General features: G+C 44.8%; 1 protein-coding gene across 2 annotated transcripts in view; it reads right to left on the reverse strand.

The window, feature by feature from the left end:
- Positions 1-25,560, reverse strand: part of RASA3 (RAS p21 protein activator 3) — a 140,541-nt gene that overhangs the window by 99,533 nt on the left and 15,448 nt on the right. Inside the window, exon 1 of one of the 2 annotated variants that reach the window (XM_084495637.1) lies at positions 4,163-4,344. The exons of the other annotated variant lie outside the window; for it this stretch is intronic. Within the exon in view, the coding sequence (XP_084351763.1) occupies positions 4,163-4,217 (55 nt within the window). The 5' untranslated portion in view covers positions 4,218-4,344. Of the gene's footprint in view, positions 1-4,162; positions 4,345-25,560 lie in introns of those variants that run through there. 2 annotated transcript variants of the gene reach the window in all.

The following is a 25,560-nucleotide window of genomic DNA, read 5'->3' on the forward strand; positions in this document are numbered from 1 at the left end:
GTTAAAATCCAGAACGTGCAAGTAGCTTCCAGGTTTAATAAAACATAACCTGTTACTACCTCCAACCAGCTCTCAACCTTCCCCTTGATTCAACCCCACGAGGGATAAATCCCCGGTACTGGAAGGGTCCAGGCTTCTTCCTCGCACACACAAAAAGCCTCAGATTCATTCTCCAACCACCAGTTTGCACAGGATGTACCCACAAGTGAATTGTCGCAAAATTAAAGGCATTGAGTACCCTTTAACAACCCGAAGTGGATTTCGCCTCATCCTCCCGCTGCTCCCCAAGAGACAAATTGCTCCGTGAGCTACTCAGAGATTGAATTCGGGTCTCGCACATGTGTAAGAAAACTTCAAACAGAATTCAAACAGAATTTATACTTCTACAATGGACATCCACGGGTCCCTCAGCGGTCACGGATGGAGAAAGGACAGAGGGAATACCTGGAGGTCCATTTGAACTCTACTGTGCCCATATGCTCAAAGAGTTTTCACCTGCTGTACAAAACCAATGGTATTTTAGAAGCTTTTTGTTTCAAGATTGTATTTTCTGATCTTGCTGGAGGCTGAAAACCCCTTTCAGTGTCTGCACAGAAAGCCTTCCTTAACCAGGAGCCACAAACCAACCCAGGTGAAGATGTCCAGGAGCTGAGCCTGGGGCACCCACCCGTGCCAGGACAGCCCCAGGGCCACGCACGGGACTCAGGGAGGTCAGCATCAGGAGGAACAGAGACCCACAAACACAGGACCCAATGATTTAGGAAATTTAATGAATAGAGAATGCATTTTCAGCCATTTTTTTAAGAGAATGGAGAACGTTTCCATGCAGTTGAAAGTTTTCAAGAGCGTTTGCTGGGAAACCGCGAAGCTAAGACATCCAGCACTTACATAAGGTCCTGATGTAAGAGCATTTGGTACTTTGACCAGCAGATAATCACCTCCACCAGAAGACAAGAAAACACTATTCATTCTCATGGCCAAGATTAGAAAACACTTTTTTTTTTTTTTCAAATGTATTAATTCCAAAAGAGGGGAAAAAAATCAGAAGTTTGCTTCCTGGTATCAGAGGCTCTGAGCATATGTTTAATGGTTTCACACATGAGAATTTACCTCTACCCACTCCAAAAGCTGAGTCACTGCCTTCAGGTTGGCAATGAGGAGCCATTTCTGCTCAGAAGGAGCAGTCAGGCACTGGGACGGGTTGCCCAGGGAGGTGGTGGAGTCACCGTCCCTGGGGGCATTCAAGGAAGGGATGGACCTGGTGCTTGGGGACATGGGTTAGTGGGTGACAGTGGTGGCAGGGGGGTGGTTGGACCAGGTGATCTTGGAGGGCTTTCCCAACCCTAATGGCTCTGTGATTCCATATATAAACTTTCCTTTGAGTAAAAAATGATTAATTCATGGAAAATGTCATGCCAGGTTGGCAGCCCCAAATGCAAGCATCCTCCATTTCTTCAAAACCCAAGTTCACTGAACTATTTTCCACTGCTGCCTGGGTTTCTTCCTCTTACTTGGAGAAACTGTCCTTTGGGCTCCACACTCAGCTACACAACACAACAGCTACCAACCTCTGCTGAGCTGAAATAGGTTATGCAGATTTTTTACCACCGCTTTACTATTCCGCACCCTCCGCTGTGGAGGGTGCCAGACTGGAGCCTTAAATAGATTTTAGCATTACAATGGATAATAGTGCAAGTTGCCACTTCGTTTTACCAACACAGCATCAGTTGAAGCTGTACTTGTTACCTTCTTAAGGTGCAGAAACAAGCTCGAGAAGTCGCGAATATATTCAGGGTGAGATGCAAGCAACTTTTCTTCTTTCTTTACTTGTTGGTCCACTAACTTTGAAACACTAGCAGATCACTGCCACCTTAATAAGGAAGATTTTACATTTCCTAAGTAATTGTTTACCATGATACTTGTCTATATATAGAAAGACACAAGGTGGAAAACTCAGTTATGCTAAAAATACCCGTGCAACAGCCTTATGCCCCTTTTAAATGGGGATAAATCCTTTTACAGCATTATGCAGCGAGCACGTTTAGTTGCAGTTACTTATTCCCACGGGTAACCACTTCAGACAAGGCACTAAATCCCAACAGCCAACGATAAGAAGGCCATCTTCTCAGGGCAAAACAGATTTCCCCCATCAACCTTAGAATTATTAGACCGAGGGAGGCCTAAAGTTTTTTTCAGAGATGAGATAGCCCCTCCTGACCCTCACAGAAACGCAGAGGCAATCCTCCCAAACATTTGTTCTGTACCAAGTTTAACGGTGGAAGGGCAGTAACTACTTTCTCTCTTGGCAATCAATCTGCTTAAGGACTAGTACACGAGCACTTAAGCAAATACCCGTTGCCTGATTTCACCTAAGACTCTCAGCTTCCCACAGAAAAGCTTAACGCCTTTCACAACGCCTTGAACTACACAGCTCTCTATGAATTAGCCAAGAAGGCACAGCAAAACTGAGAGCCAAAGAGGCAGCGCAGCCTACAGATAAATGATCCTCAGCTCGTCACCAGGACCAGCACAATGAAAATGAGATTTTTGGTTTTATCCTTTGAAAAGGGGTAAGTTAGGGATGCAGCACCAGCCTGGTAGCAGCCAACCTTCACCACAAAAAATTTACAGCTTTGTGTCTCTGATCACACGTGGCTACGCTGCCCAAAGTCCCACATTTCAGACTGTGACCTCAACACCTGCAACCACCACGGTCCCTTCGTGGCCCTCTCCAAGGAGCTTTACCAGCTGGTGAACATCTTAACCTGCTGTGAGCACTCGTGCTGCATCAGGGGACCACTGCGACCGCCAAGATGAACCTCACGATGAGCAAAAGGGTCACACTCAGCAACTGGGGGCTCCATCAGCCCTGCCAAGTGCAGCACCCTCCTGTCCCATAGATTCTTGCAAAGCTACGGGAGAGTTAAACCTACACAGCAAGCCTGGCTACAGCTAGAAGCACAGTCTTAGAGCCTCCTAACGAGCAATTTCTTCAGCTGTCCAAGCGCAAATCGATGCACGCAGTGCAACCTGCCAGAAAGCCAGGCAGGATGCAGCCTTCCAAAGAAAAAATGCTTAACGTGAGCCTTCACTTTTTCAGCTGCGAGCTTACCAGCCGATGCCATTTATGGAGAAAAAAGGAGCAATTAAGCACAGTGTGTGTTTACTAAACGCTGTGAGCAGCACACCCCCGGTCGTGTTGTGGAGCAGAAGCGCTCCCTTTGTAGTTTTCCCAGCCAGCGGCCAGGCACGGAGCCCCGTGTTGTTTCCTCTCAGGTTTTGAAGCACTGACTCATGGAAATATCAGCGCCGCACACTTCCTCAAAGCGGCAATCTTATAGGAAGTGTTTGTTTAGTCTTACATGACACATTGTTTTGTTTATGCGCGAGGAATTCCGGTCCAAATAATTTTCAGTTCGGGAGAAAAAAAGAGGAGAGGACAACGGTTTCAGGCCGGGGGAAGCCGAAATAAACCAATTTCCAGCAGACATCTGAAGAGTGCGGTCCTTAGGACGGGCACTGCTTTTCTCTTTGCACCGCAAGGCACGAAAGAAACCAGAAATGGGACACGAGGCAGCGCAGGCGACCTCGAGCAGGGCAGCGTGGAGGTGATGGTTGATACTATTCCCCAGCGACCTCAAAATGCAGCCCAGCAGCCCTGGGAAGAGCAGGGGACACCACAACCAGCTGCCTGCACCTGCAGCTTCGTGCAGGCAGAGCACCCAGCTGCGGCAACGCCTATGGGGTCGGGGCACCCCAAAAAGCGCTGGGGCGCCCTGCCCGCGCCGCCTGCTGCCCCCTGCCGCAGCGCAGCGGCTGCAGCCGGGCTCCTTACTTTTATTTTTTATTTTTTATTTATTTTTATTTTTATTTTTTTATTTTTATTTTTTATTTTTTTATTTTTTTATTATTTTATTTTTTCTTTTTTTCCATTTTTCATTTTTATTTTTTCATTTTTCATTTCTATCATTTATTTTTATTTATTTATTTATTCATTTTTATTTATTATTTTTATTTATTATTTTTATTTATCTTTTTCTTTTTTTCTTTTTTTCCCCGAAAAAAAAACACAATCCCAACCCACCCCCCCCTCCCCTTCGTCCCGCTTTCGGGATGTGCCCCGCAGCCGCTGCCTTTCCCCCCCCGGCGCCCGGCACCTCACCGATTTTAATCCTGACGCTCTGGAAGACCCGCAGCCCCTCTTCCTCCACCGCCATGGTGCTGCTCTTCCTCCTCCTCCTCTTCCTCCTCCTGCTCCTGCTCCTGCTCCCGCTCCCGCTCCCCGGGGGCAGCTGCGGGCAGCGCGGGGCCGGCAGCGGAGCCGAGCGGAGCCCAACGGAGCCGAGCGCAGCGCGGCGCGGCGCCCGCCGCCAGCGCCCGCCCCCCGCCCCGACGGCGCCGCCTCATTGGCCAGCGGCCGGCGGGCGGCGCCGCTCATTGGCCCGCCGCCTGCCGCTCAGCCCGCCGCCGCCAGGGGGCAGCGGGCTCCCCCTCAGCCCTCAGTCCCCTCAGCCCTCGGTCCCCCCTCAGCCCTCTCTCCCCCTCACCTCGCCCAGCGGAGAGGCACAGCCAAAAGCTGCTTCTCCAGCCTGCAGGGAAGCAAAAAAAATGTGAAATAAAAGCCAAGCACACGCAAGTAAACCCGCCACAAAGTGCCTGCCCTGTGAATTGCAGGAGAGACCGGCAAGCAGACCAAGGGGAATGCCACAGATATTAAGAGAATACGCCTAGTGTGCTAGGAATATATACATAGCATCTGTGGGGGTCGGCTTATAGGAAAGCCTGAGGCATGTGGGTTTTGCAGCTCGCAGCTAGACAGGGGAGCTGTGAGTTATCTGCAGGAGCTGCACTCGCTGGCGGCACAGCCAAGCAACAGCGATCATTTGGCTAAAATATTCTCATGGCACCAGGCTCTGAAGGGATGTAATAAAGCACGGGCTTGCCGCTTGCCAACATCCCTGCCATAACTCCCTCCTCCCAGCTTCAGTATGCCCAGTTCCACGCTGCGCCCTCTGTTACATTATCCCAGTCTTACCTACCCCGTATATTGTCTTCCCCCAAATGCTTCCAGCCCACTGCAATGCCCAAGCTCCTCTGCCTGCTGGTCCTTTGTATCCCCCTGTGATACCCTCAGCTCTCTCTATCATTTTCCCATTTTAATCCCAATTTCACCTGTCACCATCCTTCTACCTCCCCTATTTCTGTCTCACCTTCCAGCTGGACAAGAGGCAACACAAGCCACAGCCTGAAGAGGAGCTGCAAGTGCTCTGATCAGATAGCTCACACTTTAACAAGGACACTCACTGCCCATCCTGCTCTTGCCTCTCAGATGCTGGATGCAGCAAGCAAACAGTTTTAGAAAATGCATGTTTTACAGGCCTGTTTTAACACTCGCTACATGCTCACAGATTAAAGGGGATACACAGCAGTTGCTGCCTTTGCTCCTTCACCACACATGCACACACCACAAACATGTTTGCACAAAATAAATGTGGGCCCAGAGCCACCTCACTGTAGTAGAGCAGACAACTCTTATGCACAATGCTGTACACAGGCAGAAATAAATATTTTGGCTATAAGCAAGTGGATTAGTTTTCCCTATTGTCAGGATTCCTATAAGTGGACTCCAGTCAAGCTCACAGACCTCCTAAAAAAAAAGAAAAAAAAAAAAAAAGAAAGAAAAGAAAAGCTGTCTTTGTACCTGTGGTGATTCAGTAATCAAAAACAAAAACAAAACCAAAAACAACAAAAAAAAAACCTTCTTATACATGCTGATACTGGGAACTGATAAATCTTCCCCAGCAAGATTGGGGAGAAACCTGTTTCCTTGCTCTAAATATTATAGGCACCCCAGATGAAGTATTTTACTTCTCTTTGATTGCTGTGCTTGCCTTTGGTACATAAAGACTTCAATTGACCTCATTTTCCAGTCAAAGCTTTTTTCATCTGCAGAAAGTTGACCCCAAAATAGTCATTAAAAAAAAAATCAATTCTGTTCCCAGCATTTGCTGCTGTAAGAGTTACGCTCAGCAGATGGCCTATCCATCCCAATTTGCAGTTGTGCTCTTCTCAGATAGCCATGGCACTCCTCTCTCCTTTATGTTCAGCAAAGAAAATTATCCATCTACTTATAACCCACTTGTTCTATCTTCACAAAACCAAACAATATGGAGATTTCCCACCCGAATTTGCAGTCAGAACTCGTAAATGCTATTGCCTAGGGGGATGCTTGCCCCCCTCACACCCCAACCTTAGGTGTTGCTCGCAACTCTCTTTGCTAGCAGTGGTGCTTACGAGGGTGTGTGGTGTACCACAGCCATTGGTAAAAAGGAAACAAAACCTGTCACGACTCCCATTTGTTTATTATGAAAAGCAAGAGGCCCCTCAGCCATGACACTTTGAAATGCCTTGCTCATGCCCATAAGCAGCCTGCAAGGAAAGCACCCCAGTCCAGAGGTGTGTCTGGGTCACAGCGGCACGTTGGGCAGCTTTAGGGCTGGGTGCTTACCCGAGGCTACGCTTCCAGGCTCGCTGTAGGGGTGGTGCAAAGGCTGTTTTTGAGGATGGCCTTGCTTTACCAAGAGCGAGGATATGGCCAGGGAGGCTGTGGCAAAATTAAACAAGAGACAGCTTTTTTTCTTTAAGAGTCAAGCACCACCAACTTCTGCACTTCAGCATAGAAGAAACCATCAAGATACCTACAGAAAAACCCACCCTGGTAATAAAAAAGAAATAGAGAAAGTATATAAAAATAAAAAGGCTGGCACCTTCTTACACTCTTCACTACGGAATAATTCAGCTTCTCCACATGAGAATCTACAGATTGTTGGAACTTACAGCTCACTGTGCTGTCCAGCTCCATTTCTGGTTTCCTACCAGCCCCTTTTTTTCTTTTCTCCTGAAGCTCTTTGACAGTGCTTCTGTGTACCAGGGTGTTAGTTTATTTTCTGTTCTCTCTGTTTTCTTGACAGAAGGCTAAACAGCTTTTCGCTTCCGCAGTAACAAACATCTGCCTCCAAACCTACACGCGGTGTAGTCCAACAACGTAAATGAACTCAATGTTTCAAAACTGCATGAATATGTATTTTTAAAGACACTAAATGCAGGAAAGAAGCAGCCAAAGAATGTGCATTCCTTTGTCAATATCTCCTTTGTTGAAATAAAACCTCCACACCAGCATATCAGATGTGTATCTGCGTATTACAGATAACATGTGCGTGCAACATGAGGTTTGCAGCTGCTAGCAGCCTGATCAAAAAATCCAGGCAAAGCGAAATGCTGCTTTTTCAGATGTGGATGAGTCTGTTAATGACTATATCTCTTCCAACTTTTCTTCATCCAAGCCATATGGGTTTATATTATCAGCTCTTCAGAGGATTCTTGGGTCTAAATTAGACTACAAAGAAGGTCATTTTCTGTGACTCATTTGTGCCAGGCAAGGAAATGATTTCCTCTCTTGATCTTCATGATAGCTTTCTCTCGGGAGGAAACAGAATATAAGAAGCTTTCTAATCTCCTTTTGCATTACGCAAGAAACTAACAAAATATGAACCTATTATCCTCTGGGTACCACAGAGCTGCTACCTATATTTATGTGGCATTACAGCTTCTTAACATTTTTGTAGGTTCTTCTTATCATGAGCACTCGAAAGCAAAAGGCTCAGCCCTTAGCACCTGCATTACCAAACTTTCATTCAAAACAAGACAAAACCAAAAAAAGGAATGGGGCATTAACACAAACAAAAAAAACAAAACCACATCAGGGACGTTTTCTTTTAAAGGAAAAGATGCTCTGGAGATAGAGAGAAAATAAAGTGCACAATTAATAGAGAGGCTAATGGAAACCTCATGAATCTACTCTCAATTATGCCCCTGAGTTGCTAAACAATCTTAGGGAAATTTATGTGCAATTCATTTTCCCAGAAATGAAGTGGCAACAGTGGCAACTCCCTTGCTTATGTGAAGTGTATTATGCTGCATTATGCTATGGAACTACAAATCATGTTAATCTGGAAAAAAAGAAAAAAAAAATCATCTCAAAGACTAACACATTGCCAACATGGCTAGCACTTTTAGCTGGGGAAACCATGGCCCCTCTGCACAGGGCTCCGTTTTGTCAGGCTCTTCACAAGAGATGGCCAGCCTGCCACCTAGATTTTGGTAACCTATAGATGAGCCATTTCTTCATCTAAGGTTATTTCTGCATCTTGACCTTAGCAGCTCTTGAGAGAGCTTTTCTTTTTCTCTGACCTGAAAGTCTCATTATTTTTCTTGTACAGAAGCCTCTGATCATCTTCTACCTCTGTCCCTACAGTTATCCTTCTTTAAGGTGCCGAGAACAAGAAACATAAGTAGCATTCAGACAGGGGGATGCCACCAGTGGATGGAATGGCGTGATGATTCTTCATTTCTTTGGCCTTTTTCCCTTTTCTAGTAATTCCTAAAATCCTACTGACCACGTCAATGACACTGAACATCATGCTGAATTTTTTCCAGAGAACATCCTTTTGTTGCCTTGCTATTTGCAGTGAAGTCCTACGTCTCCAGAATGCTATCAGGAAAGAAAACCAAACCAAACCAAACCAAACCAACAACAACAACAAAACAACAACCAGAAAATAGCAGGAATTAAACAATAAATGGCAGTGGCAAAGCAGTTGTCTTCTACAGCAGATATTCACTGTGTAGGGTTTTAAACTTGGTTACATTGAGCAGTGACAATATTAAATCAGAGTAATCTGATAATAATGCATTAAAATTGATTTTTTAGCCTTTTTGTCAAGACCTCTTAATAATAATATACTACCAAGATACTGGTCTTTAGAGAAGTGTGAATATATGGAACATAGGGGGAATATAAGGTTTGACCTACAGCTGCCTGCCTCCAGAAGAAAAGTAAAAAAAATAATAATAATAATTTACAAAATCTGCTCCAGAAGTCCTAGAGCTGACTGGTTGGGAAAGTGCTGCAGTCCTTCCCCCATGCTTCAGGAACAGCAGCAATATAATGAACCCACGAAAGTAGGAAATTAAGAATCAGCCTGTGATTACGGGTGTCTCTACAGATTAGGAGTTTGCATCTGACTTAACCATGGAGGAATGAAGAAAGAGGAAAGAAATAGCCTGCATGATCAGTCTGGCAAAGAGAAATGCTTTGGCCATTACGCTAAATGAAAGAAGGAAAGGAAGAGGCTGATGACAGGGTTTTAATTAGCAAGGGAGTCAGCCACACTGACATGGGAAAACACGGATTTCACCAACATACGGAAGTGACAAAGTTTAATTGAAGGAGAAACATGGGAAATGGGGAAACTACCAGCTGTTACCAAGCTCTGTGCGTGCCATGCACACACATATGGGATTTATATGGGCATATATGGGATAAAAATAGACCTGCGCATCAGAAGCAGGAAAACTGGGCTTTGCACTGTAGCTACTACACGTAAAGAAAGCAAAGATCTCCACGATGGACCCTGGAAATGGGTGCTGAAAGACAAGCAGGTCTACCTGCTCTTCCTACTGCTCGCCTTTTACAAAAAATCTCACATTTTGGCTGCTTGTTGCTGGAACACTGGGCCAGGAAGAGGCCAGAAAGGGGAAAGAAAATGGCTTTAATTACAGGAAAAAGGGACCAGTGAGAACTGGTTGTTACAATAGCTGAGACAATACAACTCGTTTTCATGATGTATGGTTTTTAATCACTTCTTTTTTTTTTTTATAAAAAAGAACACTTTGCTCTTCTAATTCTCGTTCATCACTTCTAAAAATCTGTCAGCCTGTGTCCTTTTAAAAACTGTAACCATGTAAAAATCCAAGTCACTGCAGCCAGCCAGCACAGAACATTCAGGATCCTGATGAGGTTTACCAACACGAAATACCTCCGAGTTCAGCTGGTGGAGGCATTATGTTCTGGCTCCTATCTGCTTTATTTGAGCCCATAAACTTTGCTTTCTTATTAGGGAACAAATCCTTGTCTTTTTCCATAAAAGACGATAATGTAATAAAATTGCATTAAAACCATACAGGAAAACAACCAACCAAAAAACAGTGATTCTGCACAAAAATGAAATGTGGTGAATTTTACTGCAGTTGGGTACGTAGGCAGCCATTCTCATCTCTCCCACATCAGCTCCTCGTGCAACTCCTCTAAGCAAAAACAGCAAATAATCTTGAGAAAAAAACAAAACAAAACAAAAGCTGAGCAGCAATGGGACTTCCTGTTTTTGTTTTTTGTTGTTGTTTTTTTGTTATTTTAATAGTGGGTGCTGCTGTTTACGATAAATATGTGGTTATGCAAACAGGGACATAAATGCTCGCATTTCCCAAGTCCCTGCATATTGGCAGCCGTAATCATCCCGTCCATATCTCCTCCGTTTGCATGTCATCAACTCATCTGCAGTCTTCTCTCTTCTTTATGAGGATTAGTTTGACAACACGGGACTTTATCCTCATTCTCCAGCTCTCAGGCAAAGCTCCAAGCTCCCTTAATTTAGTGGCATCGGTAGCATCTCTTCCAAGGGGGCTGTAAGGAGAGCTCTTAGCCCCATCCTATGGACCCCAGGGGGTTGTACAGCGCCTAGAGGGAAGCTATTGGGATTATACTGCCAGCATCTACCTAAAAACAGCCATAAAACAAACCCTCCTCTGCCCAGATATGCCCCAGTTTTGTAGTACAAGACACAATGGATGCTGTGGAGTTTATACGGCCTGGGAGAAGCCCTCCCTAATTTACACAGGGCCAGCGCCGTGAGTAAGGCAGCTATCCACAGGCATCCCTGAGCTTTTAACAGATCCTGTCATCCTCCATTCGGTCAAAAATCCCATTGAAGTCAACGCCGGGCGGGCTCTCCTGGGTGAATAGTTCCCATTCAGCTCCCTGGGATTACTCATGTGCGTGAGTAACTTCCAACAAGGGCGAGAGGAGCGAAATCCGGTCCTCGTTAGGGGCTGCTAAGCCAAAACATACCTCGCTCTGTCAGTAGGGCTGCCCGAGCAGGGAACCCCATCGGTTAGGTGTTGCCTAAAAAAGACAACGCAGCACAATTTGGCACCTCGTTTCTAGCATGTGATCCTTTTCGAGCTAATTATCCAGGCCTGGCTGCGCAGAGGAGCTCTCCCCCATCGCAGGGCATGAGCAAAGATAATCTTTACACCACGGAACGCAATTAGCCAGATGGTTATGTGGAGGTTTTTGGAAGAGAAGCAGTTCCTCTGATCTGGGAGATAAGAAAAAAAAAAATCAAAGCTGAATTAAAAAAAAATAAAAAATCATACCACGCTTGATTTCCAAGTATTTAATTACATATTATCACGGGTAACTACCAATCCACTCCAATTATGCAATCTCGTTTTATTGATGTTGGAAACACATTTGTAGCCACTATACAACGTGTGTATTTAAGTCAATATCTGAGTAAACAGCCTGGAAAACCCATCATTTGTACCCAGATTCGGTTACTAGCACGATTATCATCTGCCACCTGCTGGAAATAGCTGTGATATCTCTCAGCTTAGGCCCCGAGACGCAAGGTCTGGTCATTCATCAAGCACACACGGATGCCAAAGAGCAAAATACCCTCAGCAAAATACACCCGGGAGCAGGTTCCTCTTGCACCCAGTGGGACAGGTTGAGTTGAACAAGAGGTTGTGTGGCTGGCCCACAGCACCCTTACGGGGAACAAAACCTGCCTGTCCAAGACATCTGCTCTCACTCGAAAAAAATAAATTAAAAAAAAAAAAAAAAGAGAGGGTTTGGATCTGGATGAGGTATTTCTCCCAGCGCTTGCAGCTTGCTGCCTCCGTGCCAGTAAAACCAGAGCAAGGAGTCCAAGTAAGCCAGAGGGCAAAGCCAAAGGCAGTGCCGCAGGACTCGCCTGCCTCTCTGGCTCATGTGGAGAGGGCTGCCGAGGGTTCGTGTTCAGATAATGCTCACATTCAGGGGAACACGGTGCCTTTCCCTGGGTGTCTTTCAGTTATTTACAGGGCCAAAGAAGGAGAATTGGAAAGGAAGACTGGGATACAAGTGATTTCTGAAGGGTATCCAGGTCTGTGGGATGGAGTGGAGAATGACAGAGAAGAAGAGAAGCACTCTCCCAGATAACACTCATGCCCAAGCACCTCATAAAATTATAATTAACGCCTAATTTTCTCCACTGACTGGTTTTAACCCCCATAAAGCAGTCAGATGGTTGGAGTAGGAAGGACTATAAGCAGTGTCTAACAGCATTTAGCAAAATCTAAAATACAGAGCCACACATCAGCAAGGATTAACACTGACATCTGCCCCCGCCAGCCTCCCACGGGATGGACGGGTGGACAGAAAAGTGTGCTGGATCTTAGCAAACATCATCCAAAAGATTTAACATCATGCATGTGTCTATCAACGTCCTATAAATATATAACTAAAACTCCTTTTAATTACAGCACTGTTTTTCCACTCCTCTTCCTCTCTTCCCACCCCCCTTTCCCTCCTCTCAATTTCTCAGACAATAAGTGGGAAACAAACTTTTTTTTTTTTCTTTCCCCAGCCCCAAATTAATTCCTGCTCAAAGCTTCCATAAAGGGTCATAGATAAAGGAAGCATCTGGCAAATATCTGCTTCATCTTGCAGAGATAACAGGTCCAGCCCACCGGTTTGTGAAGGAGACTTCATGAGTCTGCTTTCAGTAAGCACTGAAATGCTGAAGAATCCCCTCAGGTTGGCTGAAGCTATGTTTAGACCATGACATTCGAGAGGGAGGTAGTGCATGGCTGATCCTTTCTTCCAGCATCATCCCCTGACAGAAAATGCCATATTCTGCTTTCCTTACCCCCAAACAAAACAAAAACCACCATCAACAAAAACAACCACCGACAAAACCCCACCCAAAACCAAGTCTGAATGAATACGTACATGGTCCACAGCTCTTGAGGGCAGAGAGAGAGAGCAGGCAACCACCAAGGAAGCTTAAAGCCACCTCCCTGCTCTCAAAAACTTTAATGCAGAAACAGCAGGGAAACAATTTTCAGTGATTCCAGTTCCTCGGTGGGCCATGCTGCCATCAACATAAGGAGCTAAGTTTTCCCCATTTTTTTTAAGGGATTCATCAAAATCAGTCACAAGAATTCCTTGATGGCTCTGCTCTTCGGATCTCTCCACAGCAGGTCATTAGGGATGTAATATTTAAAAGACAGAGGCTGAGGCCCTGAAAACAAACGAGGGCCTAAATATTTCTAGTTGCTCAAGGGTGAAATACAACGTTAGGTTTTCTACGTATTTGAGGAGATGCATTTCAACTCTCGACTATTATTTTACTACAATTATTCTTCATGTCTTCCTGCTACTTCAACAACAAAATACCAAAAACCCCGCCAGCTGGAAGAACGCACTCTTCAACTCCTTCCATCATTCATCTGAAAATTAAGTGTTGGCTTTACAGATCAAAATTGGTATGTGTCAAAGCTCTAACGCCATCTCTGCTCCTGTTGTTTTAGCACCATTTCACACCGGCCTTAAGAAGAGTGTCCAACCTAGCCTCACTACCAAAACCCCACATTTAATCAAGATAAGGATTCAAGAGAGCACTGGGCCTGACCGCAGCGATAGTTGCCCTGGATAGTGAGGAGATAGAAGTGTTGCTCATCCCCTGTACCCACACGAACTGCTGCGTGTAAGAGTGCCCGACATGAAGAGCCTTGTGCTAAAACAAACACGCCGCCCGTGGCCCATCCTGGTGCAGACCAGTGTGAGTTTTGGTCCTGCCAGCCAAATCTTGAGGACATCGGGTCAGCTGGGGAGGAGGCCAAGCTGATCTGGAAGGAGCAGAAGCAGCTTTTCTGGGTTCGTGTGGGCCCAAGGAAACATCTTTGCCCCCTTGGCCCTCTGCCAAACACAACCAACAATGAGGGAAATTCACGTGATAGCCAGTGGTCACCTCTGTGACTGGCCTCTGACAGGCCTTGGCAAGTTGGCTTGAGCTTTCCAGAACTCGTTAGCGGTCAGACAGCACGTGGATAAAGGAGAAAAGGCCATTAGAAACCAGAAACATTTGCTGTGGCTTTTGCATGGCACATATTTATCGACGAAAATAATGTTTTACACAAGTAAAATGGGATGACACCTTGCGCTGGGGTGTGCTCAGCACGTTCCTGAGGCATGCCTTTCAATTAAAAGCTCGGGAAAGACAGCCCATTACACAGCCCTGCGCACGTGTACAGTGCTGTACGAAGCACTACGAGCTGCTCACGCCGCCGTCTTCCCCTGAACAAGGGGAGGCAGGGCTGGCAAGCGAGGTGCACTCAGTCAGCTGTGTGATGCACCGATCCCATACTGTTCGCAGCACTCTGCTGTGATGTTCAGCCCCTGTTTGCTGTTCGCTAAATGCATTGTTGGAACAGCTACCACCAGCTATTCATTCTTGTTCTTCGCAGAAATGCCATGACAACTTCCACGTGACCGGCTGCAAACATACCACAAGTCTCCAGGGCTTTGCTTTAGGAAGGCTCGGCCTGATATTACTCACCCTTTTTTATTATTGCTATTTTTTTTTCCTCCAAAGCCCAGATTCGGTGGTACTTTATTTCGTACAAGATGCATCGAGCCTACCAGCCAATTTTACCGTGTGGCAGCAAATATCTTCAGCTAAAATGGGACAAAGCAAAGTACAAAGAGCACAAGAAAAGGGTAGGTACAGCTGTTTGATACAGAGAGGAGACCTTCCCAAAAGAATAAGTTTGCCCCCAAAAGCTCCAGCTCATCCCTATTCTTTCTTAGTACTGCTATTTATGTAAGCTAGTGATCAACACCAAGTTACAAGAGACACTTTTTGAGAACATCCTGCAAATATAGTTGCACTTTTTTTGTGTCCATCTAAAATTATCCGAACGACGTTCACCGAATTCAGATGTAAAAAAGATTAGATTTGGGCAGTCCTCTGCCCTGTAACGCAGGACTGCTCCCTTTCGAAAATCCCTAAGCCGTGAGGGCCATCGGTGATGATTCAACTGAATTGCTGCCTTAGGAAGATTGTATCGCAACGTAATTAGCTTTAATACGAAGAAATAGGACTTCATTATTTCCAGACCGGGTCTGTTTCATTAACTGGATAAAAATATCTTCCTTCCTTCCTTCCCTCCATTGTTCCCCTAATTTGACTCGCAGGTGGAAAAAAGTTAGAGATGAGGCAGGGACCTGAACTCGAGATATTTTTTCTAAGCAAACTGACATCGAAATCAATAATTCCACTTCCTTCTCCGTGAGATAGCCTCGAGAGGCCTGCTGGTCCACGAGCACGGCTACTCGACTTCCCAGCTTTTGGGAACCGTGCCCAGGTCGAGCAGCGGCCAAGGAGCTCCTCAGCGCCCCGAGTTTCACCGAGCCAACATCTGGCACAAATTCGAGCTCGCCCTGGTGAATGCCAGCTGCTGGAGCCCCGGCACCTTTGTTCCAGGGTTTCTGAAGCCAGCAGGAAGCACCAGTGTGTTTTTCATGTGCTCAAGAGCAAATAATTTCGGCCGGAATCATTTTATTTTCTTAACGGAAGAAAAGGCTGGGGGAAAAACCAGAGTTATGTCTCCTCTCTGCAACATCCTGTGTAGAATTTAATATAAAATAGCCCCACAACGCCATGGAAGTGCCTCAACAGAGATTAGGAAGGGCTTAAAAAATACCTGCTTTCACTTTTTACACTTGTGCCTATAAGGACAGGAGATAAGTCAATCATATCACTTTCCAGAAAATGAAATTACATCAGCATGAACGCCACGGAATGAATTTTGTTTCTCAAAGCACCTTTTGCTGTTCCAAGTTTGAAATAAATTGCATATCCGTACATGAATATCACAGCGTGTGTAGTTATCACGTGCTATTCCTCACGCTGCTGATTTCCACTGGCTGATAAATCAACTGGGTCAGGCTGGAGATGAATATTTTTATTGTGCCACTGAACTCCCAACTCCATTAAAATGAGATCCACAAACACTTTCAACACAAGAAGTCCTTTTCCAATATTGCTCACTTCTTTCCGTCAGCATCCTGAATTTGCATCCCCCTGGAAGACCCTGAACATAGCATACCTGGGGCCTTCTTACTATTATTTTTATTTTTTTCTGCTGGATGCCTAGCAAAAACTTCTCCTAGACAGTCCTTATCGTAACATCACCACCAGTGTAACCTGGCTGCATGTCTTTTTACGTTTCCCCAACACAAAGAGCGCTCTGCATCTCCCGCAGGCTTTCCAGCAGCTGCCTTTACCATTTTAATTTCCCCCTCCTCTCCTCCTGGGCAAGTCTGGCTTTGCTGATAGAATGAATCATGTGTTTAGTAGTGTTACTGCTGGCTAGCAGAACAGAACAAGACAATTAAAAGATTTCCTGTAATGATATGCGAGGGTATTTCCAACCAAAAAAAAAAGCAAAATATGGGTAAACATTCCTGTTCTGTTGCAGATCCAAGCAGCAAAACCCTCAGTGGATACGAGTGCCCCTGTAGCATGCAGCCGCCTCCATCTGAGGTTCGGGAAGCTGAAGGTTTGTCCTGGATATTTCCCTGAGCACCAGCAGCCTTACCTTCACGTCTCCCCTCAATGCAAACAAAGAGACCACCAGATGGTCTAAATTTCAGGGCCATTTTTTATCTCCTTGCAGTGACTGCTGCAACAGGACTATGGGGATCCATGGGTAGCACGCTCCCAACTGTACTAAATACACATTATTTTGTCTTTTTGATTACTGATTTCATCAAACTGCTTCAGACTGACGAGTAGTAAAGCATTCGAGTACCCTTTTAAAAGATACTTTTGCACAATCATGAAAAAAAATCCCTTTTTTTTTTTTTTTCATGTAACAGGAATAGCTCAATCATCATGATGCACGCAGAGCAAAGAACTGATTAATAGGATGTTAACACATTCAAAGCACAAGGAATAACAATGGGTAGCCTTGACTGGCAGTTATCCTTCACAAGCTTACTGCTCCCAAGAGGCAAATTTTTATTAAAAGATGAGAATGGAAAATAAATTTGTTACCTAATTAACTAAGGAAATAACAACAATTAAAAAAAAAATAATTAAAAAAAAAAAATAATACATGCAGCTAAACCCTGTCCCAGGCTTAATTTACGACACGGTGCCCCGCAGGCAGCGGGAGCAGAGCCCACGTAAGGACTTCAGAATTAATTTCCTTAAAATAGTTTATCGTCTCACTGCGTGACATAATAATCCCCAGGCACCTTAAAATCTTTTCACTATCAAAACAATTCACTTCTTCCCCGTGCATAAAATCATATGCTATATTAGGGTGTGGATGCAATTGCTGTCGTTATATTTTTTTTCCTATTGCTGCAAAAATAACACTGACAAAGTTCCTCCAAAAGTGGAAAATCGCATGTGTACATAGTCACCACCAACAACAGTAGTCCCCATGTTAATAATAATAATAATAAAAAAAAGGCAAAATAGAAAAATAAGAACCCACTGCTCCTAGGCATGTTCCTCAGGTCCTGCTACCTGGAAGTGAGACCTGATCTCTTTCTCATCCTGCTTCTTCCCAATGCGCTCTATAAAGAAGGAAAAAATCTTGTAGGGCTGCAACCTGCCAGTAACCAGTTGTCTTCCTTAAATCGTTCTCCCCAGGGTAGCTCAGAGCCTGATGGGATTACTTAATGCACCACTTTTAGGGACGTTTATACTACAATTTGGCAGTATACTACGGAACCTGGCCTGCTTTGGGTACAAACCCTAGCACATGAGGCAGACGCAGTACATCTAGCAGTAGTAACTTACAGTAGCTTACAACTCTAACATCAGCCATTCAGAACTATCAGAGCAGGATGAGTGAGTTTATACAGGGCACACTACATCTTTGTGGCGCCCAAAATTCAGTGCGATAAAAAAAGGGAAAGAGAAGCGTGAATGAGTATGCTCCAAAGGCACACTGAAGGTAACAACAAGACTCCTGTTGACTTCAGAGGAGTCTGATGAGTCTCGTTATGTTCCTGAACAGCACCCATCACAATCCTACATCCTGGTGAGCGTCTGTGAACACTGCTGTAGGCACAAATGATAATGATGACCAATATACATCGGTAAATAATTATAGAAATTGTGCTTACACTGATGAAATGCATTTGGTGTGATCAGAGGGAAGCACTTTAGGGCCAAATCCACAGTATTGCAAAGGGTCTTTTCTCATTGGGTCACCAGCACAATGGTGAAAGAGAGGTTCTCTCAGTGCTAGCACAAATTAGGCACACACAATACATCCCCGCTGTTTGCTATGGCCTTGTACTAACAGAAACATTTCTTCATTCCTTCTGTACACAAAGCTGGAGGAAGATCAGCTTTCAGTCATCAGGAGAGACAACCCTTTGCTGCGGGAGAAGGTGTCCTGCACCACGAGAACCAAAGAACAGATCGACAACAAAAATAAGGCCAAAAGGTAACAGCAGCAGCACTATCTCTACTTAGCTATCAAGTTACCTTCCCACTGACGAGCATAGCTAAGGATAAGCTGCTCTGTGAGGACGTGGATTTTAAAAGGCAGCCCTAGGTATAGTCAGCACTTCAGCATGCCACTTGCTTGCCCTGTCACACGAAATCCAATGCCAGGCCATTTTCCTCCTACCCTCCGTTGAGGAGAAGATGCCTTTAAATTAGTTTTTCAGTTTAACAACCGAGGGAATGCAAAGAAAAAAGAAAAAGAAAAAAAAAAAAAAAAAAAGAGAGAGTGAGAGAACGTTGCCCTACTTTAAGGGAACTAAATGAAGCAAACCTATTATGCCTCAGCAGAGCTGTTGTTGCTGCTAAGTGAGTCATTGCTGCTGACTTTGCCAGTTGTTCCTACAGACACCGCTGGAAAGAGGGAGATCCAAAGCTCAGAGATGAAATAAAAACAGAGCAAAAAAATAGAATTAAAATTTTAAAAGAGTCATTGGAGCAGGAAGCAGAGAAATCAAGATCTAATTTACCGCTCAGAGGAGACTCAGCAAAATACACCTTGAAGACTTATCACTAGGGAGAACCAGCTTACGTATTTTGGATTCACAAGGCAATTCACACCCCTAACAGGGTACAGTAAACTAGTCAACAGCAGGGACAGGCTCCTGAAGAGACGGAAAAATCCTCATGGTGCAACAGAGAATGGTTTATATGGCTTAGGTGGTGGTTGTTACCTCTTGTGATTCATTTACAGCCTATTTCATGACATACTGGCTGCTCATCGTGTCCTAAAGTGCCTCCAGATGGCAAAACGCAGCTTGTGTGCCAGTGACCGAGGTCGAACTCGCTGCGCCTCATGGTCACGAATATCCTGACGTTTGCACAGTTCCTTGGAAAGGCAGAAATGATCTGAAATAGTTTGTCATGTCCACATCCTGCAAATCCACATCACATCTCGCACATCACGCACTTGTCCCTAGTGACTAATACCCAGACCAGTGCAGGCATCGACGGGCATCAGTTAACTCCACTGCTGAAGGTATGATCCCCTAAGATATGGAAGGGGAAGAGCATCCTCCCCCTTTCCAGTCCCTCTCTCCCTCTCCTGACTCAAGTGGCAGACTCGCGTTGTTTTCTTTGGATCAACTCTGGTTTTCATCAGCCCTCTCCACCGCTAATTAAACTCGAGAAAGCAGCAGCAAGCCAGCCCAGCAAAAGCAAACAAACCTGGATAGCTTTTCTGCCACTTTCTGCAGAGACAAATGATGAATTCCAGGGCTGCCGCAAGGGAGAGGGGAAGACCACACAGCTGGCAGCAGCGGGGAGATGAGCAGGGAGCGAAGGGGAAGGAGCAAGCCGTTCCTTTTCTGGTGGCAGGAAGCTGCTATGAGATCAGCTCTGCTGCCTGGGAAATTACAGCCTAAGAAACCACAGCAGGCTTCCAAGGAGGTTTGAGACAGCACGCTTATCTTGGTTATCTCTCCATTTCCCAACTCGGCTCATCAGGTTTGTAAACAAAATGCAGGCACAAACCAAAGCAACTGAAGCAGATCGTTAAGCATCTCGGACACCGGCCATGCCCTCCCCTACGCTAAAGCAATCCCCAAACTGGCATTAATTCAAGGTACAAGGTTAAAACCAGCATTTTTCCTCCTGTAAAAAGCACCAAAGCTCCACATAGGCAGGGCTCTGTCTGGAAGACCAAAATCCTGTCCTCTGGAGGAGGACGAAAGGATGGGGTTGTAAGGGTTGGTGAATGCAGCTCACGGAGGAGAAAGTCCCTGAAGGAGAGGTCTAACAGCTTGGGCCAATGCTCCTCTGACACAAGATGGGCAGATGTTTCATATTCTGGCTTCCCAGGCGTGGGAACGTGAGCAACTGAGGAGAAGTTTGATTCTGTTTATGTGTCTTTGCCTTCTAGTTTAAACAGAGAAAAACGAAAGCAGGAGCAGCAGAGAGAGACCCAAGGGAACCCTGCCATCCTGGGTAGGGTTACCAAGCCTGAGCCTCGCCGCCGAGCTCGGAGGTGGCACGAGGACTGGCAGCAAGGTGAAAAACACACGGCCAACGTGGCGAGACACCCCTGTGGGCAGTGTAAATCGCAGAGCCAAAAGGTAGCCCCCAGCTCCTCTTCTTTCCTTCCTGGTTATTTCTGGATGGGGAGTGTCCGTAGGGTGCGCCTTGCTGTGCTTTTGCTCAAGAGAGTTACTGCTGCAACACCAGCAGCCTCTCATTTACACAGCCCCTTTTATCAGACGAGTCCCAGAGTGGTTTTCAGGCTTTATTAGGTGATCTTAAGTGCTGCAGTTTCTACTGTCAGACCGCCCACCGCAGGAAGACAGCTCTCAGAAATCAATGAATTAGCTCATTCATTCATTAAAGCAGTGGCTTAACAGCTCCCTGAGAGAAAAAGCCAAACGCCGCAGCAACATTAATGGTAATAAATAAATTAAAAAAAAAAAAAAAAAAGTAATCATTAAAAAAAAAAGAAGAAAAAAAAAAGATTTATGTGGCAAGCTTTCCCAGAAAAAGAAAATTGATCGTCTTTTTAACTTTCCATGAATGCAGCTACATCACTTTTACTAAAGCATCCCCAAAGTATTCAGTCTGAGGCAGAAAGCAAGTATAGGAAACATCAACCCAAACAGCTAAGACTTGGCAAAGAAATAAGCAACTAAAAGAGAGACTTCTATACGAGAAAATATTGTGCAGATATAATTACTATGGAGGTATCATTACAAACCAAAGAATTACATTAAAAATAGTAATGTCAGGTGTTCCAGAGTTAGAAAGTACCAGAATTATGGTTTTAAGATTTTTTTTTTCCAGGGATTTCTATTTTGGTCAGATTTTGGGTTTGGCACATCTTCATAAAAGCACAAATAAATTCTCATAGAGAAGCAAACACATCCTGCAACCTTCCCCACATCATCTGTTAAGTCTGTGCTCCATAATTAATAGGTAGCAGAAACACCCGTAAGAAGTAGTCCCTAGAAAACCCTTTTTCCAGTCCCCACTTCAGAAATGGTTGAGCTATTTTGAAGGATGTTTAAAAGATAAATAAGCAAGCCTGAGGGAGATACCTTCCACAGACTTCTTCAGCTGGACAGAGGAAATCCAGTAAAGTGGTAGCCAAAAACAGGATCACTGGAAGTATTGGGCAAGATCTGTGATAAATTGTGTTAATTTAAAATTGTGTTAATTTAAAATTGTGATCTCTCTACGCTTTTACAGTCCGCCAGTCCAGGGTCAATCTTTAATAAATGACAATGACAAGTCATGCCTCTTCTCATCAGCCATTCTTCTCTCCCTCTGTTGCAATTGAAATTTTTTTTCCTGGTCATAGATATGCTACAATAGCAGGAGATAAATAAACAAATAGTAATATAATGACATTCTTTACTGAATAAATCTGTTAGCTGAACCAGCTCGCCCACTGGCCTGCCCAATGGAAATTGCTCTGACTTGGATGGCTCAGGCAGCTCCGAGGAGCACGAGAAAGGCAGAATTCCCTTCCTCTGCTCTCGAAAAGGAGAACAGCAACATCACTGACAAACGCTTGTCACCTGTAATTGCTAACTGAGCTCTGCTGCCAAGGGAATAATCCTGAGAATAAATCATGGAGGGTTATCATGTCAAAGCACTGTCAGGTTCCTTATTCCTGATTTTTCTCTTTTCTGGCAGGAAGAGCCATTTAAGAAGAAAACACCTAAGCAAGACAGAAAAGGAGAAAAGCAACTGAAAGAAGAAGGTGTGAAAAGTAAGATGAGGGAAAAAGAAAGACATCACGTCCACCACGGAAAGGGAAAAGATCAATGAGAGCAGGATGTGGTTCCAGAAATAGCATTATTCCAGTAGTCTCCTGGGAAAGCAATTTAGGAAGTAGCAAAGGGCTCTTACTCATACTCCCTCTTGGCTTACTGTGGTATTTAGAAATGTTACTGTCCTCAGCCTCCTGCTTTGCCCTTGTTCTGGGAGTCCCTCCTTTCCTGGCACGGTGGACCAGCACAACAGGGGACTGCGAGTCCTTTTGGGGTCCACAACCCTTCGCGCCAGCGCACTTTGGGTTCTGGGGTTCAAGTAAAAATACTGCTCCTACACGGGTGATGACAGGACTTGTGAGGCCGGTAACTTTTTGACTATGCAGCTACCACAGCAAAAATTAGGAGCAGAAATCCAGCACGAGCTGGGGTGGCTGGGCAAAGCAGGTGGAGGAGCCACGCAGCTTAGGGTGCTGTGGTTTTAAGTAAGAGTGTAGCTGCTAAACACGCTGTGTTTTCAGTATAGTGAAAAAAAAAAAAAAAAAACAAAAACATAAAGCAAACAGGGGTTAAAGCCATTTCCTCTTATAATTACCAAAAAACTACTTTGCATATAGACAAGCTGACAAGAGAGGAGCCTTGCTGGGAAGAGGACCATCGCCGAGGAACCGTAGCGTAACTAATAAATTAATCTGCGTAAGATTAGGGCTTTTGTTTCGCCACGTGACGACTTTCATCCGAGTACCCGAAGGCTTCCCAGGGAAGACCCAGCTGGATGACAACAAATACTTCAGAGCGAGGGCTTTGAAATGTCCTCAGAGGCTCCCTGAAGCCCCTGAGCCTCTTCCTACAAGGGAGATGACTCGGTGGAGCAGCACCCTCCCAGCACAGCCACAGACACCACTTCCTTCTTTCCTCACGATTTCATGCAATCTTTGTGTCAGTCACAGTAATTACATTCCCAGAGAGAAAACACTAAAAATACACCAGATTTGTTTCCAGCTTCCCTTTTAATGGAATTTAGCAGCTTGAAAGGGGGAGAAACAGCACCGCGTGACCCATCGGCTCCCAGCGTGCTACAAGCTACCCCTCTTAGACCATCACTGATTCACTGCTCAGGGGACAGAAACTTATGTTCTGGAACATAAATTCTGTGTTATTATTGTTATTTGTTTAATTCGTCAAAAGAAAACATGCATTAAAATCACAAACTGAGCTCAGCATAGACGTGCAAGGTGGCAGCAGTTCTCTCAGGAGAGGAACCGAATGAAACCAAGCAGGAAGGAATAAATACCAGCTCTCGCTTTATTTGAAGTAGGATTTCGGCTGTAATCATCCTGCAGGCTGCCAACTTTCTAAGCAGGCATCCCGGCGATAACTGTTTGCCTCCTGGAACTTGGGAATGCTTTCTGTGATGTTTTCTCCTCTCTCATTTGTAATCCAGTTCAGCGAATAATGTCTGAGGCACTGGTGGTGGCAACTTATTTTGTGCAATTCTGAAATATAAAACTTTGTACCTTTGTCGTACTGAACCGATGGAAGAAATTGCAGCTCTGCAGCCAGTGAATGTGCCGTATAACTGGGGTCCCGTCCCCACATGTCAGAAAATTCACAGCTTCCCACGGCAGAACCTGAAACACCATCATGCTACAGAGGAAAGCTTCATTGCACCCGAGTGCCTGTGCCAAAGGCCAGAGGGAATCCTTGTTTGACCTTGTTCCAGGTTGGGTTTCAGGGCACTCTGTAAGGGACAAGCTGTCCCTAACAAGTTATATGGATTGAAACAGACCTGCGTGCTGAATTTCTGTGTCCTTCTCTTCTTTAAAAGCTTCACGTTGGATGATAATAACCTAAAATATTTGACTGAATGCTACTGCCTTGTAATTAAGCAGGTATGTTACTGTCTTCAAATCCCTGGCTCCAAAGTTGAAACACTTTGCTACTGAAACACTGGTATGATTATAAGCCAAACGCTTGAAACAAAGCAGAATTAAAGTACTATTATGAAAAAAAAAAAATGTGTTGAGTTACCAGAAAGGTTAATCTGAGGGCCAAATTCTGCTTCTGTTCTCAACTCGTGCAAATCCAGGCCAACAGCCTTGACTGCAATTGGTATGGATCTAAAAACCTTCAATGAAGAAACCATGACAAAAGCAAAGCTTGTGGGTTTGGTTTTGTTTTTAAAAAGGAGAGGGGAATCATTTTCCAGCGGGTTAATGAGCTGAAGCAGATCACTGGAGATGAATTTACGTTTAAGGCCCCAGCTGATGCAAGGCAGAAGTAACGCCACAAACTCCTTCGCTGAAGTGGGAAATGGTTGCTCACCGCCTGGCAGCATTTAACACCAAAACAGCTCTCCGAAGGGTCAACAGGAACACATGGAGCATGGCAAAAACTGTCACCACTCAATAATCCGTGCTGGTTTCCATGGCAAAGGTATGACTATTGACACAAGCAGGGCTTGTCCAAGTTTAGGAATGAGTAATCTGCGATTCACCACCCCGCCCCCCTTTTAACTGGACAAACACCAAATATGAGGGCATTCATCACTGTTTCTATAAATTTATCACAACACAGAAATGGAACATTACTTAAATATTCCCAAATTATTGTTTTTTGTCAGTTTGGTTTTTTGAAAAACGGAGTTTTTTATGATTTCAGGAGAAAACTATTCAGCCGGATTCCCAGGCCCTGGATTTAAGCAGGAATAACAAGCTGCATTCAAATTGCTGGTAGTTTAAAGCAATTAATCAGGCTTTCCAAAAGTGTTGGGATTGTAATAGTGAATTGTAATACTGAAAACTGAATTGTTAACCTTTTTGTTAGCATTGTGGTTACAGAACATGTAGCGCTCACATTTTCCAGTTTGCTCTTATGAAGCTGAGAAATGTTCTCTTGAAGGGTTTTCACGTGATGGCCCGGCAAAAAGAGAGAAAGAGAGAAAGAAAGAAAGAGAGAAAACACCACAAATGTTGTAATAAAACCATAACATTGAGGATCTTTGTTCCTCCCTAACACTTGGGTTTGACTCTTACTGCTAACCTCACTGAAGTCAGCTTAATTGCCCTATGTTTCAAACTCTCCACCACCAAGACTTAAATATAAAACAAATATAAATTAAATATAAAAGAAATTCAGCTGGCCCCAGCCACTTGATTCTGCAAGCTCAAGCACGTTTACTTAAGTCTGCAGACAGACAACCGTGGAGTTCAAGGCCGAGGTTCACAAGTCAGTGAGTTGGGTGCTCAAAATCCGATTTGTGGATGCCACTTCCTTGCCAGCCAGAGGTCCAATTATTCTTTTGCTTTTCCTACAGAAGAAAAGCCCGTGTCTGGGCAAACATACGAACCACAATGCGGGGAAGCACTCGGGTTTGCTGGGCTGCA

Source organism: Aythya ferina (genome assembly GCF_964211825.1).
Source record: "Aythya ferina genome assembly, chromosome: 1".
NCBI lineage: Eukaryota > Metazoa > Chordata > Aves > Anseriformes > Anatidae > Aythya > Aythya ferina.